This window comes from Theropithecus gelada, chromosome 14 (genome assembly GCF_003255815.1).
Source record: "Theropithecus gelada isolate Dixy chromosome 14, Tgel_1.0, whole genome shotgun sequence".
Taxonomy (NCBI): Eukaryota; Metazoa; Chordata; class Mammalia; order Primates; family Cercopithecidae; genus Theropithecus; species Theropithecus gelada.
The window spans coordinates 34,196,483-34,215,242 of NC_037682.1; the positions used below are offsets into that span (position 1 = coordinate 34,196,483).

The following is an 18,760-nucleotide window of genomic DNA, read 5'->3' on the forward strand; positions in this document are numbered from 1 at the left end:
ATTCTTATATTCTCTAGTGTTCTCTTTAACTATTACTAGCCACTCCAATCCCCTGTTACTAATGGTTTATGTTCAACTTTCCCTCTTTGAGTACTATGTAGTTTGTATCTCCTTACTGGACCCTGACTGATAAGCATGGTAATTTTATTCCTCTACTGTTCTAGAATTACATCACAACTTGCATCATTTTAGAAATTCAGAGTTTTATACAATTTAAATGTAAAAGTGTATTATAATAACATTTCCTTCCCTGAATAGTTATTTGTTGGTACACCAGCTAAAATTTCAACCCATTTATTAACCCAACCCAAACTATTTACCTCTAGTTCTGTTCATAAAAGGGAATTTGACACATCAATGAAATGTCAAAGCTTTTTAAGGATTATCTTTACTAACTTTGCTCAAGATTTCACTCCAACTTTCCTCTTACTCATCCCTCATACCATTTATAATCTTTACCATATTCCTGAGCCAGAGTGAGGCTCTAGGTAGATGAAGAAGGAGTCTTATACTTCTTGGTAAAAATTGAAAGTAGAATTTTTAGACAATACCAAAATCTCTCTCCAGCTGTTTGGCTTGTGCCTGCACATAATTATGAAACATACATGAACACAGTTGACTCATATTACCCAAGAACATAATTCCATCCTATCCAAATCTCGCTCTTTCCATCAACACACATAGAAGAGCAGAATCAAGTTTTAAGTGTACTTTCTCATTTTCTTTCCCCAAAGTTAGGTGCCTACATATCCTCTGCTGCTCAGCTACTCTTTTTACCTTTCTTTTTCTCTCATTTTACAATTTTTAAATTGTTCCCAACAATACTATTGCTGATTATCAAATGATGCATACTTTTATGCTTCAAACACAAATTATTTTCAAGAAGGTTTTGTTTCTAAAACTTAATTCCCAAACACAATCACTGATGTTTTTACAATAGCTACTCTAAATTCCCAAAGCAAAACTATTTATTAATGAGGCATTTCATTCTTTTAGAGGTTTAGAAATTTTGATTAGCTCTAAATTTAGTCATATTCAAAACTATTTCCATCTAGTTAAGGATAAAATGGAGTATAATTTGATAATTATTTGCAGCTGGATCATAAATGGAGCTCATGTTATTTATTTTATAAAAAGGCAGAATTACTGCTTTAGGATATTAATAACTAATCTTGGCTCCAACACTTATTAGCTGTGTGGCCTTAGACAAGTCATTTAACCTTTTTAAGCTTCGAATTCTTCTTCTGGAAAATGGAACTATTAATACTAGCATTGTAAGTATTTGGCACAGATCCTGGCCTTTAACAGCAAATTGATAATTTGTAGCTAATAATGATAATAATAATGAACAAGCTTAAATATATTTATTCCTTTTTGTTGTATTGTTTTTACTTGGATAAGTCTTTTGTGTTGTTTGTTTTTAAAGTTAACTATTCCTCTATTCCTTTACAAAAGGTTACTAAAACTATATCACCTCCTTTATACAATTTATAGTTTCAGCTAAATTAAAGATTTAAACATGGAACCATAAAATAGAAGAAAAAGTGGATTAAACATCTAACCCAGTGTAGTAGTGAGTAGACATCTTCATAAGCACATCTTCATAAGTATGCAAACAAAGGGAGAATCCATAGAGGGAAAAACTAATTACTTGAGTACATAAAAATTTAAAAACTCCTAAATCTAAAATAATTAAGCAAAAATAAATAAGAGAATGTGAAAAGTGGGGCAAATCTTTGCAACATGAATATCAGAGAATGAGATAATACTCAATATATAATAAACCTGATATAGGCATAGAAAACAATATATACTTCAATGCAAAAATGGGCAAAGGACTTTAAAAGGAAATACATGACAGGAGAAAAATTGTAAGAGCCAAACTAAATACAAATTTCAGACTCACTAGATATAAAATAACTGTAAAACAATGAGATGGTATTTTCTTTCATTTAACATTAGGAAGATGTAAAACTAGGAATATCCAATGTTGATAAAGATACAAGAAAACTAACACTCATTGTATGTGTCAGTTATCTATTGCTTTATTTTTTAATTGTGTAACAAATTACTTCAAAGCATAGTAACTTAAAACAGCAAATATTTATTATCTCATAGTTTTAGTAGGTCAGGAATCTGGAGTGACTTACCTGGGTAGTTCTAACTCAAAGTTACTTATGAGACTAACTCAGGTTGCAAACATCTGAGGCTTGACTAAGGCTGGAAGTTCTGCTTCTAAGCATTCTTAACTTTGCTGTAGGCCAGAGGCATTAGTTCCTTTGCCATGTGGGCCTGCACAACATGAGCTAGACAACCAAAAAAGTGAGAGAGAACAAAAGAACAAAATGGAAGCTGAAGTGCCCCTTATAACCTCATCTCGGAAGTGGCATCCACCACTTCTGCCAAATTATTTGGATCACATAGTGGAAGAGGAAATGCCCAAAAGGTAGGACCATGATGTGGCTGAATACTCTGCTAGCCATTACAGAAGCAAAGACCACAACTATAACAACAACAAAAATGCAGTAATGGGCTTTGCTTCCTGGAGTTGACAATATGGGAGGGGACTACACAAAGGTATGAATACAAGGAAGCAGGGAACTTTGGGGACCATCAAAGAGGGTGGCACAATATTTCTGCAGGTCAGTTTGACAACATTTATCAAAATCCTTACAAAAATGCATATTCCTTATGACTCAGAAATTTCACTTGTAGCAACTTACCCCAAGAAATTAATCAGTAGTATACACCAAAATATATCTTTAAGGATGTCCACCGTAGTACTATTTAGAATGGTGAATATTGAAAACAGGTTAATAAATCAACAGTGAGATTGTAGGAATATATTGTGGCATGTCTTTATTATGAATACCAAATGTTGGCATAACAAATAATGGAGAATAATTTATGATGATGAAGAAAAATCGTAATGTTGTTAATTGAGAAAAATTGGGTAAGAAAACAATATTTTATTTGTTTATTTATATTGTACCAAATAAATATGTATAGAGACAAAACTGGAAGTTTATATGTGAAATGGTGGTGGAAGGATGGATAATTATTTTCTTCAGTTTTTTACTACATTTTCTAAGCTTTCTGTAAAAAGCATGTATAATAATAAGAAAAAAGAGACCCCCTTCAAAAATATGTGTGATCATTGTATTGACCAAGAGTAGGTAGAGTATCTGGAGTTTAAAATTCCAGGTGAAATTCTGCAGACTTGCCTGCCATACTTCCCTTGAAGACATAAGCACTTCTGTGGAGCCCCAAATTTAGGTGAAACATAGCCTTTCCAACAGACATGAAGGGAACACCTTGGGAGTGATGGAGACGATCCCCCAGCCCTATTATGGTGGGAAAAAAATCTCATAAATGGATGGGGTTCTGTTTAGCAACCAGAGAGGTACAGTTGCATCCTGAGAGTGAATTTGGTAAATGTGAAATTCCGATCATGTTCTTACTCAATCTTCAGTGGGAAAACTTCTCTGTTATGGAAGTTGAACTTACCCAAGGTCTCAAAGCCAGTAAATAGCATAGCTGGAATTTAAAACCAGGACAGGACTGTAGGTTGTGAATTAGTATGTACTATTTGAAGTTGTTGAAATGGGAATTATGTGATTAGAGATGCGTTTTGTTAAAATTTATCTTCTGGTGTAAAAAATGGGTTAGAATGTGAAGAATGCATTATCAGCCAAAGAGCTGATAGACTTAGAAAATAATAAGGGCTTAAGATATTAGAGGTCAGTTTAGGGTGATGCACTGGTGAAATTGAAAGGAGGAAAAGTTGAAAGATTAGGTTGTTGACTTCCTAGAAGAAAAATTTGAGTTTCAGATTTTGGAGGAAGGAGTTGTCTGTACTGGTGGTCTGATGACTGAACCTGTGGATGCCTTGTTGGAGCTCAGGATCACCTGGTCTTAGAGTAGATAACACTGAATAACTGTGATATTAAAGTATTAGAGTAGATATTACCTGGGGAAGGAAGGGTTTAGGATGACTCCAAAGGGGAAGTTCCAGGAAAATTTTTAAATGTCTCCAAATGCATGATGGGAGGATGAATAATAGCTCTGGTCACTTTGTGTTATTTATGTATGTCTGCCACCTTTGCCAAACTTTCAACTCCAGGAAGCAAAGCCCATTACTGCATTTTTGTCATTGTTGTACTTTTGGTCTCTGCTTCTGCAGTGTCTAGCAGAATGTTCAGCCACATCATGGCCCTACCTTTTGGGCACTTCCTCTTCCATTTCACTGGATATATTATATGTTGAAGTTTCCCATATTCCAGGTACATCATCTTTCTAGTATTAGGGGAATGTACCTCAGAAATGAACTTACATAAAATGTCTTTACTTCTATTAGAGGATGAAACGAACATAAGATGAAGCTACCATAATAATATAAGGGATTTACAATTGCGAGAATTTGAGCCGTACTGCTGTTACTTATAGTCTTGAAATGTGTCTACTGTTTGTTTTGCTTTTTATAAGTTGATTCTTTTAATATTCTGATACTATGGAACATATTTGGTATTGTTTTCTCTCATATTGAAAACATAGTGGTCTTTGGGCTGAATTTGGGCTTTGATGTTTTTAGCAGAACCAATATGAAACAATCTACTTCTCCATTACCCATCACATTATTTTCAGTTGAATTGTCTTAAATGTACTTAAGACAATAAGAACTGACTTAAGAAAACAAAAAGTAGCATAATGCAATAAAGATGAATAAGATTAAAGGTACAATGTAAATCCTAATTTTTTTAGATTAAACTTCTTTTTGCTAATGTTTTGGATTAGCTTAATGATTCAAAAATCTCTTTCCAAAATTATCTGAATAGTATGTGCAATAATATAACTATTTTCAATTCTTTTTAAGTATTAATTTTTATAAAAATAATATGTGATAAAAATTAATATTAGAAAAAATACATTAATGAGAAGTAAAGTCTCTTCTTCTCAAACTTTATTCCCATTTCCCAGAGTTATTCACTAACAGTATGCTTTTTGTATATTCCCCAAAATTATTACACATATATTTGCATGTGTAAAATGGTTCTCATTTAAATAATAAAAGGGATACATGTTAGTTTTGAAAAACATCTCCAATAATTCAGAACTGAATAAAATGATAAGCAAAAGTAGCTCTTGAACTATTCCTCCAATATTATTGTTGATAGTGTATCATTCTTGATTAGAGACACATACCCACCCCCAGACAGAACTATACATATTACTTTGTGATATACTTTTTCCCACTTGATAAGATATGTATTGTGGTCATCTTTTCATACTGACATCCACATCTATGCTGTCTTTTAAAATTTTCCTGGTGATGTACATGTAGTTAAATATTAGCAATGCTGCAATGGACATCTTTGTAATATGTATATATTTGTTAAGTCAAAGGGAATACACATTTAAATTTTTACACATTTAATGCTTATGGTGATAGATATTCCAGTTACACTGATTTGATCATTACACATTATATACAGGTATCAAAATATCACATGTGCCCCCAAAATACGTACAACTAATATATGTCAGGACATAAAAAGAAAAATAATTGCATTGTTAATACACTCATTGATTAATTCAACAAAGATTTGGTTTATTATGCTTTTAATTTGCATTAAAAAATCTCTTCTTGACATTTTCTGGATCCCTTTTCTCTTCTTTTTCTTTGCTTGTTTAAAGCTATACTTTATATGCTGTTTTAACTGAAAAATTTCTTACATTAAAATAGATTTCTCGAAAATTCACCTATTTAAAGTTTAGGTGTTTAATGTTTTTCAGTATATTCACAGAGCTGTGCATCTGTCACCACAATCTAATTTTAAAATGTTTTTGTTCTCCCTAAAATACATCTTGGACTTCACATGTATTCCTCCACCTCTGTCTGCCCCCTCCCCATCCTTTATAGATTTGCCCATTGTGGGCATTTCATATAAATGGACTCATATAATATATGGCCTACTGTGTTTGATTTTTTTTCACTTAGCATAATGTTTTCTGAATTAATTCACATTGTAGCATGCTTTAGTAGTTCATTTCTTTTTGTTGCCAAATAATATTCCATTGTATGGAAACATCATACTTTTAATACATGTATCAGTTAATGGCATTTTATTTGTTTCCACTATTTTGGCTACTTTGAATAATGCTGCTATGAACATTGGTATGGAAGTTTTTGTGTGTATGTATGTTTTCATTTTTCATAGGTATATAACTAGGAGTGGAATTGCTGGGCCATATGAAAACTCCACATTTAACATTTTGAGGACTAGCCAAGCTGTTTCCCCTTCACGTTCTTGCCAACTCTTGTTATTCTCTGTCATTTTGATTTTGTTATTCTTTGTCATCCTAGTGGGTAAAAAGTATTATCTTATTGAGGTTTTGATTTGTATTTTTCTGATCACTAGTGATGTTGATTATCTTTTCTTAGCAAATTGTTTATCTTCTTTGGAGAAATGTCTACTCAGATCCTTTACTTGTATTTTCATTGGATTATTTGTCTTTTCATTAGTGAGTATAAGAGTTCTTTATATATTCCAGATACACATCCCTTATCTGACATATAATCTGAAAATATTTTGTCTCATTCTGTAGGTTTTTTTCTTTTACTTTCTTCACAGCATTGTTTGTAACACAATTTTTTAGTAGTAAAATTTATTTTTCTTTTGCCACTTGTGCTTTTGTTGGAACCCCTTACATTAAAATAAGACTTTATTTTTTAGAGCAGTTTTAGATTCACAGCAAAATTAAGCATAAAGTAAGACAGTTCCCATATATCCTTTACCCCCACAAATGCACATCCTCCCCTAGTATCTTCATCTTGCACCAGAGTGGTACATTTGTTATAATTGGTGAACCTACACTGACACATCATTACCAAAGTCTACAGTTTACATTAGGGCTCACTTTTGGTGCTGCACATTCTATGGGTTTGAACTAATGTACAATGACATGTAACCACCATTATAGTATTATACAGAATAGTTTAACAGCCCTAAAAACCCTCTGTGCTCCACCTATTCAGTCCTCACTGGCAACCACTGATCTTTTTACTGTCTCCATAGTTGTAGTCTTTTCAGATTGACTCTTGCACTTAGTAATATGCATTTAAGGGTTTGGAATGCCTCACATTTTAAACATGCATGTTTACATTACATCTTCTAACAAAGTTTAAAGTTATTTAGTATCTATTTTTCCAGAACAATGTAAGGACCTTAGTGCCGTTTATCTGCTGAACACTCCCTCATGATTTTTGTTTTTTAGAATTACTCCACACTTTAAAAAGTGCAGTAAGGAGTTTATATTATAATTGAAGGAACATATTTAGGCTTGATAGACTATTAATCAAGCTGGATGACACTGATGTGTTGCGGGAAGTCAGAGACCACGAACAGAGGGACCAGCTGCAGCCACGGCAGAGGAACATGAATTGTGAAAATTTCATGGACATTTATCAGCTCCCAAATAATACTTTTATAATTTCTTATGCCTGTCTTTACTTTAATCTCTTAATCCTGTTTTCTTCACAAGCTGAGGATGTACGTCACCTCAGGACCACTGTGATAATTGTGTTAACTGTACAAATTGATTGTAAAACATGTGTGTTCGAACAATATGAAATCAGTGCACCTTGAAAAAGAACAGAATAACAGCGATTTTTAGGGAACAAGGGAAGACAACCATAAGGTCTGACTGCCTGCGGGGTTGGGCAAAAAGAGCCATATTTTTCTTCTTGCAGAGAGCCTATAAATGGATGTGCAAGTAGGAGAGATATCGATAAATTCTTTTCCTAACAAGGAATATTAATATTAACACCCTGGGAAAGGAATGCATTCCTTGGGGGAGGTGTGTAAATGGCTGCTGTGGGAGTGTCTGTCCTATGCAGTTGAGATAAGGACTAAAATACGCCCTGGTCTCCTGCAGTACCCTCAGGCTTATTAGGGTAGGGAAAAACTCTGCCCTGGTAAATTTGTGGTCAGACCGGTTATCTGCTCTCAAACCCTGTTGTCTGTTGTTTAAGATGTTTATCAAGACAATATGTGCACAGCTGGACATAGACCCTTATCAGTAGTTCTGCTTTGCCTTTGTCCTGTTCCCTCAGAAGCATGTGATCTTTGTTCTGCTTTTTGCCCTTTGAAGCATGTGATCTTTGCACCTACTCCCTGTTTTACACCCCCTCCCCTTTTGAAGCCCTTAATAAAAAACTTGCTGGTTTGAGCCTCAGGTGGGCATCATAGTCCTACCAATATGTGATGTCACCCCCGGCGGCCTAGCTGTAGAATTCCTGTCTTTGTACTCTTTCTCTTTATTTCTTAGCCAGCCGACACTTATGGAAAATAGAAAGCACCTACATTGAAATATTGGGGGTGGGTTCCCTTGATACTGAAGCATGTTGCTTAAATTCCCTGTGTCTGCTTCCTCATCTTTAAAATGGGCACAATAATAGTACCCATTGCAAAGTGCTGTTGCAAGGATTAAAATGCAAATTTGTTGTTATGTAGGAAGTTAATTCCATGCAAGGGTAGCCTCCAAGTGTATTACTTGGTAAGCTAGGCTAGAGCTCATGGTACACAAAAGTGCACAGAACAAATTAAAATATTCACATCATGACATATTAAATCAATTTAAAACATAAAACAAAATGTAAAGAAAGAGAGATGGGCCAGATTAACATAATCAAAATATTACACAAGTGGGTTGAAGGGTCACATTAGCCTGAATCTGGTATACAGTATTTACATATCTCCCCTTTATGCTACATTACTCTTTCCTGCTGCTAGTGTAGTTACAAGAACCAGAATGAAAACTTGACCTGGGAGCCCAACAAATAAAAGATGCCTGGGCCAATGACACACACTTGTTCCATGAGGGCTGTGTGTGAGTCACTTGACCAGTAGCTGTGTTCCCCAGTTAGCCTGATGAGCAGTGATGGATTTTATCCTTCATAAGATCCCAAATGAGAGCCAGCAATGGGTGGCTAATTAAAGACCTCATGATTATCGTGAGCCTCATGTGCTTCATTTGTATTTAGTATATCATAAATATTTTTTGCTTTGTTGGTTATTTAGTGAGTCATGAATATTAAATGTCTATTTTGTCTTTTGAGCCTTTTCTATGTTCGTAGACATTTGCTCTACTTTGTGTCTGACATTTCTCAGGTTACTATCTTATATATGCTTAATGCAGCTATTTCATTCATTCAATTTTCTTGTCTTCTAGAGCAGAATTGAATACTTCCAAACAATACAGCAACTACACAATTACATATATGTGTTGTGTATACAATAATACCTTGTATATAGAAATAACTCAATAAATTTAGCTATTATTATTAATGTATAAGATTGTTTTACTGTTTTAATCTTATCTAAGGGCAAAAATTAGCTATCTAGCTAAACTTAATCAGATTAAACAATTATTTAGAAATGTTAATATTAAAGTCATTTCACTTGATTTTGTTATGAAGTTGAGAATAAAGTACAAAGTTTATTAGCCAGACCTTTCTATTTTTAATCTAGTTTATCCTCCCCTCTTTCCAGTTGGATGGATTTTTGGCTACTGTTTATAAGGCTGATACTACTTGTTATTTTTTTCCTTTCTTACAGGCTTATCCTCAGTTTGTTCTGACCTACCTAGAGGAGCTAAATGCACAAGTAGATGTGACCCAGACAGAGAATCACATTCACCATGGTGCCTGGACCACAGCTCATCAGGAACATGGCAGAAACTTAGAAGAGGTCAGTGTAGTGAGCCAGAGGCAAGACAGACATAGCTCTCTAAAATGTATTTTGAAAAGAGAAGCCGGGCACGGTGGCTCACGCCTGTAATCCCAGCACTTTGGGAGGCCGAGGTGGGTGGATCATGAGGTCGGGAGATCGAGACCATCCTGGCTAACACGGTGAAACCCCGTCTCTACTAAAAATACAAAAAAAAAAAAATTAGCCGGGCGAGGTGGCGGGCGCCTGTAGTCCCAACTACTCGGAGGCTGAGGCAGGAGAATGGTGTGAACCCGGGAGGCGGAGCTTGCAGTGAGCCCAGATCGCGCCACTGCATTCCAGCCTGGGCGACAAAGCGAGCCTCCGTCTCAAAAAAAAAAAAAAAAAAAAAAAGAGAAAAAATGTTCAAGTTGTTTTTGGGAGGCAAGCACAAATTAATAATAATTAATAATTAATGTTATGGATAGTTTAATACACATAATATAGTATCTATATGCACATTTATATTTACATAAACATATATGTTTATATAAACATTGTATTAAACAGATGGCGGTAACCTTTTTTCTTAGGATTGCCTGTTTTTGGCCACGTACAAAAGACTTATGTGTTGTAGAAACACTGAAGGAACCATGAAAACTGCAGTGTTATATTTTTGGTATGTACAGTTTAGATATTTCCACTCAATGAAAATTAGCTACTTTATTCCTATATTTCATTTATTAGGTTCTGCAAGAAAGTGCCAGCAACCCTGGTCTGAAGCAACTGCCAGAACCCTCAGACACCCATTTAATGCCAGAAGGTTCTCTTGAGGAGATAGGCCAGCTGACAGTAGCACTGGTGAGGAAACTGGAAGAGAAACATCCTAAGGCTTCTGCTCAGAGGTAAGGTACTGACAGAACTGAGCTTTATTGCTCAATGACATTCGATGTTTTCCTTCAGTTTCATGTAAGATTGATTTCTTGAAGATTATTGAAATATCTCAAAAGCCCGTTGGCTTTCAAGCGTAGTAGTTTTTGGGTCATATTTGATGAAGAAAGGTGACATTTATGTGTATTTTGTTGAAGATTGATGTACTGTATGTTATTGTTTATTATTATACTTAGGATGGGTTGCTGTCCTGGGATTTCACTAAAATACTCTGAAATAACTGTCATTAACACAATTAAGCTAAGGCACTACAGACCATATATCCAATTGTTAAAATACCAAGATATGTTGAAGAAGACTATTCCATGGGCAATCCTTTTTATTTTCCATGAGAATATTATATTTGGACTCAAGGTTAAGTGCACAAAAGATGGTCTTAACCAGTGATAACAAATCAACCCTGTTTCCCTTCCTAGAATAAAAATAACATCATAGATATTGCTAACCAATTGAAAAATTATCCTTGGTTAAGAAATGGAAACAATTTCTCTGATCCTCTTTATTTAATTGGAAACTAAAGTTCATTATTATTATTTTGTTGGAGTTGATGTTGCAAATCATAAACTGACTTTATAAATTGTAATTTTAATCTAAAACTGTTTGAAATTACTGTTGACTGAAATACTCTTAAAGGAGTAATATAGTTCTTACCATATTCACTAAAGTTTAAGGAAATTCCTAAATTTATTTTATTTCATTAATTAATTTATTTATTGTAAAAATGAGGTCTAGCTATATTGCCCAGGCTGATCTTGAACTCCCGACCTCAAGCAATCCTCCCACTTCGCTCTCCCAAAGTGGTGGGATTATCAGCATGAGCCATCACACTCAGCCTTCCTAAATTTAAATACATGAACTGTAGATAGAAATGTCACTTGCATGAAAAGAGACAAAAACTTTTATTTCAATTAAAAGCTATTTTATATTACTAAATTACATATTCCACCTGGAATTTTGACAGGAGGGGAACTTTTTTCTGATAGATAGCAAAAGTGACTCTCCCAATTTATTATTTATTATTTAAACATTAAGTCTTTTGTACTTGTTGTTTTGAAGATAGAACACAAAGTAACAAATTTAGTACCTTGCTGTATCATAATATGGGGTGTCAGAACAGTACGGAAACTTAGGTTCCAGGTATTCTTTTTCCTGCTAGTTATTTTTTAATCACATACAAGATTTTCAACTCCCTGATGCTCCATCTACAACAGGACCATAGGCTGAGCAGCCATATAGCCAAGCCCCTCTCCACTATTCTCACATCACTAGAATGTAAGTCCCTTGGGGAAAGTCCTTGTCTGATGTTTTCATCTAAAATAGGAACTCAGGAAACACTGGGACACTTGAGAATTCGTAATACTGCTCTATGAGGCTGTTTCTGGCCTCTCTAGACTTATTTGGCAGCCATTTCTACTCAGCCATTTTTGAGGGAACGCTTGTGCTTGTCATTATCTTGGGATCTTCTTATCTTGGGTTTTCATCCTTATCCTGGGCTCTACTCAAGAAAGAGGCACAGTTTACTTCTGCTCTCAGATTCCTGAAACATACATGGGGTTTGTGTATTTGCCCCATGCTCTACCTGGCCCTCATGATAACTCACCTGCTTTGCCTATTTCACGCTTCCCATGCTTAAAAATTATAGGGTACTGGGTAGCTTAGGGATTTGGCTTTTGCATTCTGTTGTTGCTTCTTCCCTGAGGCAATGCAATCTGATGACTGCACTTTGGAAGAAAGGAATATAGTATTAGAAAAAGTGAGGCCAAAAAAGACAGGGCAGTTAATATCAGCTGCCATACCACAAGACCTGTCTGAGGTTGTTAGAATTAAGTGAGATGTCTTTAAGTTTCCAGAAAAGTAGTAAGCATTCAAGTGTTAGTTGTGAAAATGTTCTGAAAACAAGCAGAGATAGAAAAGAATTTTTAATAGGGGTTTTACTTAGATTTATGCTTTTTAGTCAATAGGAATTGACTAGTAAATCTGTTTGGGATTTGATTTCATAAGAAATCTTCCAGAGGCTGTTTCTTAGTGAGCATTCCTCAGGGTTTATGTGATAGGCTCCAGCAACTCTTCCTGCCTTCTTCTTCTTCTTCTTTTTTTTTTTTTTCTTAAGGCGGGGATTTATCTACATTCTTCCCCCTCTGCCTCCACAATTTACCACAGTAGATGTAATTTCAGTTTCTTTACCTCTTAAAACACACACACACGCACACACACGCACCCACAGTCTAAAATAATCACTGAAAAGTAGGCATAGAAGTGTGCTTCTATCCTTGCTTCGATAAAATAAGTTGTGTGTACATTGAATTCTAAGTTTGGTCCAAAGTAAAGTAAATGCCATATTCTGGCATTAAGTGTCTGGAATGTGTTTGTTTACATTAGTTTATCCAAAGGAGTCCTTTACTCTTATTTAAATGGAATAGGGGGTGGAGAAGGACTGGGACAGCCAACAAAGCATGCTGACCCAGCTTGTCACCCAGTGACCTGTGAGAAGGAAATAATGAACTGTGAGTAGCTGTCATCTTAACTGTTTCTGACAGTTTGCCTTTGGGCACATCTGTGTTAGTTGCATTGGAAAGGCCTTTGTTCTTTTCCCACTAGTGACTTTGTGGAGTGCTGAGGGTTTGCTAGCTACTGTACTCCTAACCAGCCCTTCCTTCCCAGGGAAGCGAGCAGCTGCCAGGGATCGCACTGACATTTCTCTTCATGACTCAACTTGGCATGGACTTCATTCTTTTAAAAGAAAACATCGATTTAAAAGCCATTTGATTTTTTTTTCAATTAAAATGTACTTTAATATCTCATGAGCTTTGGAACTAATAAAAAAGCAATTTATAAAAATAAATTTGGTATTATCCTAATTTTATATAGACAAATACCTCACCAAATGGGCTGGTGATTTGAAGAAAATAAAACAAATTATTGAAAGTTTTTACTGCTTTTAAAAATATTTAGTTATTTTCCAAATTTTAATAGTTAAATGTTTGCATTAGGACAAAAATCAATACAAGTTATGAAAAGCATTTTAAACGTAGACACTTGATACTTTGCTATTAAGAATATTTGGACTAAAATTGATAATTGTCACATTACATTTTGTTTCACATTTTCCACTGATATTTTAAAAATAAACTTTTATCTAAAAATATAAACTTTAAAATATTGCGGTATTTAAATTTTAAAGTCTATCTTGTACATAAAATTATTGTAATCACTAGGAGATATGATTTGATAAGAAACAGGTGTTTCTGTCCCTCGGTTTTCTGAAGTATAACTACCATTTCAATGGTAACAAAGGCAGGACATTTTGAATAATGCATATCATGCCCTAAGATAATTTTTTACATTAAAATCAAAGCTTCATTTATAAAATATAATTCCTGAGTCAGTTTTAAAGCCTTATTTACATTTTTACAATTGCTATAAAGTCAGTTCTTCTGCTATAATTATGTCTAGCTACAACTGGTATGAAATAAAATTAAGCGTTTGGTTCTCAATTTATTATGTTTACCATTTTAGGAGAATATAAATTCAAACTCTACTGCATTGGTCAATTTTTATAAGGCTCTCTTTTTCCCTGATAAAACAGAAGAAATGAAGCTTGAAAGAAGTGACATGCTTTTTTCTTATTCAAGGTTCTTTTCTCTTAGTAACAGATTTGAGATGCACTAGCTAAAGGAACTATTATAGTCTCCTGCTTTTCAAAGAAAGGCAAATCAATAGCAATGAGAAACTCTTTAAGCAGACAAATAATGATCATGTCTATATAATTATAAATTGTAAAAACCCATGTATTAAAAATTGAATTACATTCTAATTTTCTTGAGTATACAGTAGCATAAGAGTGCTATATTAAATCATTTATGTAGCTTTGCATATAGTTGGTGTTAATTTGTAACTGTCTTATTCGCTCTGAACTTTCTCCTCCTTCTGTTAAGTAAATATTAACACAATTTTTATAGAGCTAGTGAACTCACAGGTCAGTTTTGACAATATTCAGACTGTCTTTTTAAGAAAAGTGAATTGTTTAAATGGCCACAGCTCCATTTCTTATTTCTAGAACTATTACAAATAAAGGTAAATGTTAATATAATAATTGCTTTTGATAGTCACTAAATCCAATTATACTTTCTAGGAATAAAATCCCATGTTTTATTACATTACTTTTCTTAGCTATTGAAGATACTCAGCTTTAAGCATTTGCCTTTAGCTCCTTTATGCTATATTTGGAAGTATGGCATTATATTTAAGAACATTAAATTATTGTGTGTTTCAAGATTGTGAAGATATAATTTTGTTTTTTGATTAGAAAAGTCAAATATCCTGGTATTGGCTGATACCGTTGCCTGTTTAGGTTTTAGTATATTTTAAAAATTAATTCCCGTATGTTGTCTGTGAATTAAAGTAAAGTGAACAAATAATATAATTGCATGTGTTTCTTTGAAACAAAGTCAAAAATCAAGCATTCTAAAAGATTAGGTTTATATGTCTATAAATGTACGTTAATGCAGAAATTCTCAAAGATTTTCAAGTAAGCATTTTATGATTATTTTTTGTTTTTATTTGCTGCTGTGGGGTACCCAAACCTTCGACTATGCCACATAGTTTTCATTTCAACAATGTACTATTTATTTTTCTGTTCTATTCAGTTTTGTCTATAGAACTGTTTAAGGCATGAATGCGAAGCTCTACTCTTACCTTCTTCAAACTTGTAGCCCCCAAACTAGAGTGTCTAGTATTATAATAGTGAAAATAGTAGGTAATGATTTCTGGATTGGATAATATGGATGGAAAAAAAGGAGACAGGTGGTAGAGATAATAAATTACATTTAGGTGGACTTGGATGAGACCAGAGTGCAAGCTGTCAAAATGATCTATAGATTAGCTTCCTAACTTGTCTATCTCTTTCAACCTTGTCCTCCTACAATTTATTCTCCAGTTAAGGGCCAGAATGATCCTTTTATATTCATAAGTCAGATCATGGGGATCCTCAGTTTCAAATCTTTCAATGGCTTCTTATTTTCTCTAGAGTGAAACCAAAGTCTTTATGCTAAATATCCCACTTTACCAGTCCCATTGTATCTCTGCCCACCATTTCCCTCCCTTCCTCTGCTCTAGTCAACCTGGCTTCATGGCCTTTTCTGAGATACAATGCATACATGCTCATACCCTGTCATTCGCTTTCCCTGCTTTATTTTTCTTCAAGGTACTTATTGCTACCTGTCATATACATATATATTTACTGTCTGAATTGCCCAATTAGAATGTAAGCTTCACTTCAGCAGGAAGTGTTTTCTTTACATCCGTACCTCCAGGGCCAGAACATACCCGGTACATGGTAGGTACTCAATACAAAGTTGTTGAATGAATGAACAAAGAAATGAATGAAGGGGTATGATTAATGGAATTAAGAAAATGGAGAGAGCAAATAGTCTGAGCATTCACATGTACATTTCAAGACCATCCTGTCTGCCAGCCAACCATAGCCCTATGATCTACTCATGTGTCAATCCAAAACTGAGCCCAACTATTCCAATGGCTTTCTAGCTGAGTCAATGTCATCTATATATTCTATCCTTTTTTGATGCACAAATATTTATTGAGCATGTTCTATGTTCTAAACACTATTTTATGGTATCCTAGGCACTGGGGATTCAGTATGGAGAAGACAGGTACACTTTCTGGCCTCATAGAGCTGTCCCCACACAGAGCTGTCCCCACAGAATCTAACAGGGAAGAGAGATATTAAACAAGTCATTATGATAAAAGAGTGTAATGGGTGTCACTGTAGGGAGAAGGTAGTTCATCCTGAACACTCCTCCCTGGTGATATGCTTTTGAAGTACTACTTTGAATATTACACTCAGGGACTTATAATTCTTCAGAGTTTACTCATTCCCTTAGTGAAATTAAGCATTAACTGTCAGACGCACTATACTGAAGTCTCAGGATCTCCATGTACTTGATAGACCCAAGCTGATAGTACTTGGCCCACGCTTGTTTGCTTGTCTCAAACACCCCTGTTTCCTTTTATCTACCTAAAACCTTACCCTTTGTATGGCCCATCTTCATTGATTTTTTTCTCAGCTTTTCTTCTCATGATGTATACATTTAAGGATACAATTTACTTTGAAGCATGGCTTTAGCTTCATTGCACTCATTTTACTATTTTATATTTTCATTATCATTTCCATTGTATTATATTGTTTGATCCATGAACTATTTAGGATATTTCTTAATTTCCTAATATATGAAATATTTCAGCTTTGTATTATTGACTTCTAGAATAATTTCACGGTGGTTGGAAAACATTTTTGATATGATTTTAATTCTGATATTTGTTGAGATTTCTTTTTCTCTTTCTTTTCTTTCTTTCTCTCTCTCTCTCTTTCTTTCCTTTTTGATAGAATCTTGCTCTGTTGCCCTGGCTGGAGTGCAGTGGTGCCATCTCAGCTCACTGCAACCTCCGCCTCCCAAGTTCAAGATATTCTTGTGCCTCAACCTCCCGGATAGCTGGATTACAGGCATGCACCACCCTGCCTGGCTAATTTTTGTGTTTTTAGTAGAGACAGAGTTTTATCCATGTTGGCCAGTCTGATCTCGTGCTTCTGACCTCAAGTGATCCACCTGCCTTGGCCTCCCAAAGTACTAGAATTACAGGTATGCATCACTGCATCCAGCCTAAAATTTGTTGAGATTTCTTTATGGCGCACCTACCATATGCACATTTTTCATAAGTGATACATATATACTTGAGAAAATACATATTCTGAAGTTTGGGAGTACAGTGTTCTGTACATTTTAATTAGATTAAGTTTGGTAAATGTGTTTTCAGATCTTGTATATACTTAACTGATATTTTGTCTGCTGGTTACATTATTTACTGAAAGATGTATGGTTAAAATTCTCCACAAATTGTGGATTTTTCTATTTTTCCTTTGAGTTTTATGAATTTTTCTTTTCTATAATTTGAGATTATTAGGTACATACAATTTTAGAATTGTTTTATCTTTCTGGTCAATTAAACCTTATGTTATTATAAAATGCCCTCAAATGCTTTCTCCCTTAAAGTTTACTTTGTCTCATATTAAATATAGTGGTCCCAGCTTTTTGGTCAGTGTTTGCATGATTTATTTTGATGTCCTTTTACTTTTAAACTTTATCTTTAATGCTGAGGGAGTGTTTTGTATGAAAAAGTATTTTTTTAGTGCAGTATTACAATCTCTGTCTTTTACTTGAAGTATTTAGTCCATTTATACCAATAATGTAATTACTGGTATTTTGGAATTTAAATCTAACATGTTATTATTTGATATCTCTGTGTTCCATTTATTCTGTGTCCTGTTTTTTCTCTTTTTTGGTCTCCTCTAAAATTTATTATTGTATGTTATTTAATTTCCTTTCTCCCAATTATCTTGGTAGTTAACTTTATTTTATTATTATTTTTAGTGACTACTGTGGAGATTATACATGTTGCCTTGGCTTACTAAAGCCTAATATAAATTAGTGTTTTTACTATTTCACAACAGTTCAAGAATCTTGGAACTCTTAATCTCCATATATGCACTTTCTGTCTAAATGCTGGTGTGTTTTAGTTCTATATGTATTTTTAAATTATTTTAAAATATTTCCATAATTTATTAGGGTACAGGTGGTATTTGGTTACTTGAATAAGTTCTTTAGTGGCGATTTGTGAGATTTTGGTGCACCTGTCACCCAAGCAGTGTACGCTGCACCATGTTTGTAGTCTTTTGTCCATTGCCCCACTCCCATCCTTCCCCCCAAGTACCCAAAGTCCATTGTGTCGTTCTTATGCCTTTGCATCATCATAGCTTAGCTCCCACATATCAGTGAGAACATACGATGTTTGGTTTTTCCATTCCTGAGTTACTTCACTTAGAATAATAGTCTCCAATCACATCCAGGTCACTGCAAATGCTGTTAATTCATTCCTTTTTTATGACTGAGTAACATTCCATCATATAAATATATCAAAGTTTATTTATCCATTCGTTGATTCATGGGCATTTGGGTTGGTTCCATCATTCTGCAGTTGCAAATTGTGCTGCTATAAACATGCATGTGCAAGAATCTTTTTCGTATAAT

General features: G+C 34.3%; 1 protein-coding gene across 2 annotated transcripts in view; it reads left to right on the forward strand.

Moving 5' to 3' along the window:
- LOC112606209 overlaps positions 1-18,760 on the forward strand; it is a 501,724-nt gene that overhangs the window by 289,189 nt on the left and 193,775 nt on the right. For both annotated transcript variants that reach the window (XM_025356376.1, XM_025356377.1), the window contains 2 exons: positions 9,618-9,749; positions 10,455-10,612. In XM_025356376.1, coding sequence (XP_025212161.1) covers positions 9,618-9,749; positions 10,455-10,612 — 290 coding nt within the window. The remainder of the gene's footprint in view (positions 1-9,617; positions 9,750-10,454; positions 10,613-18,760) is intronic.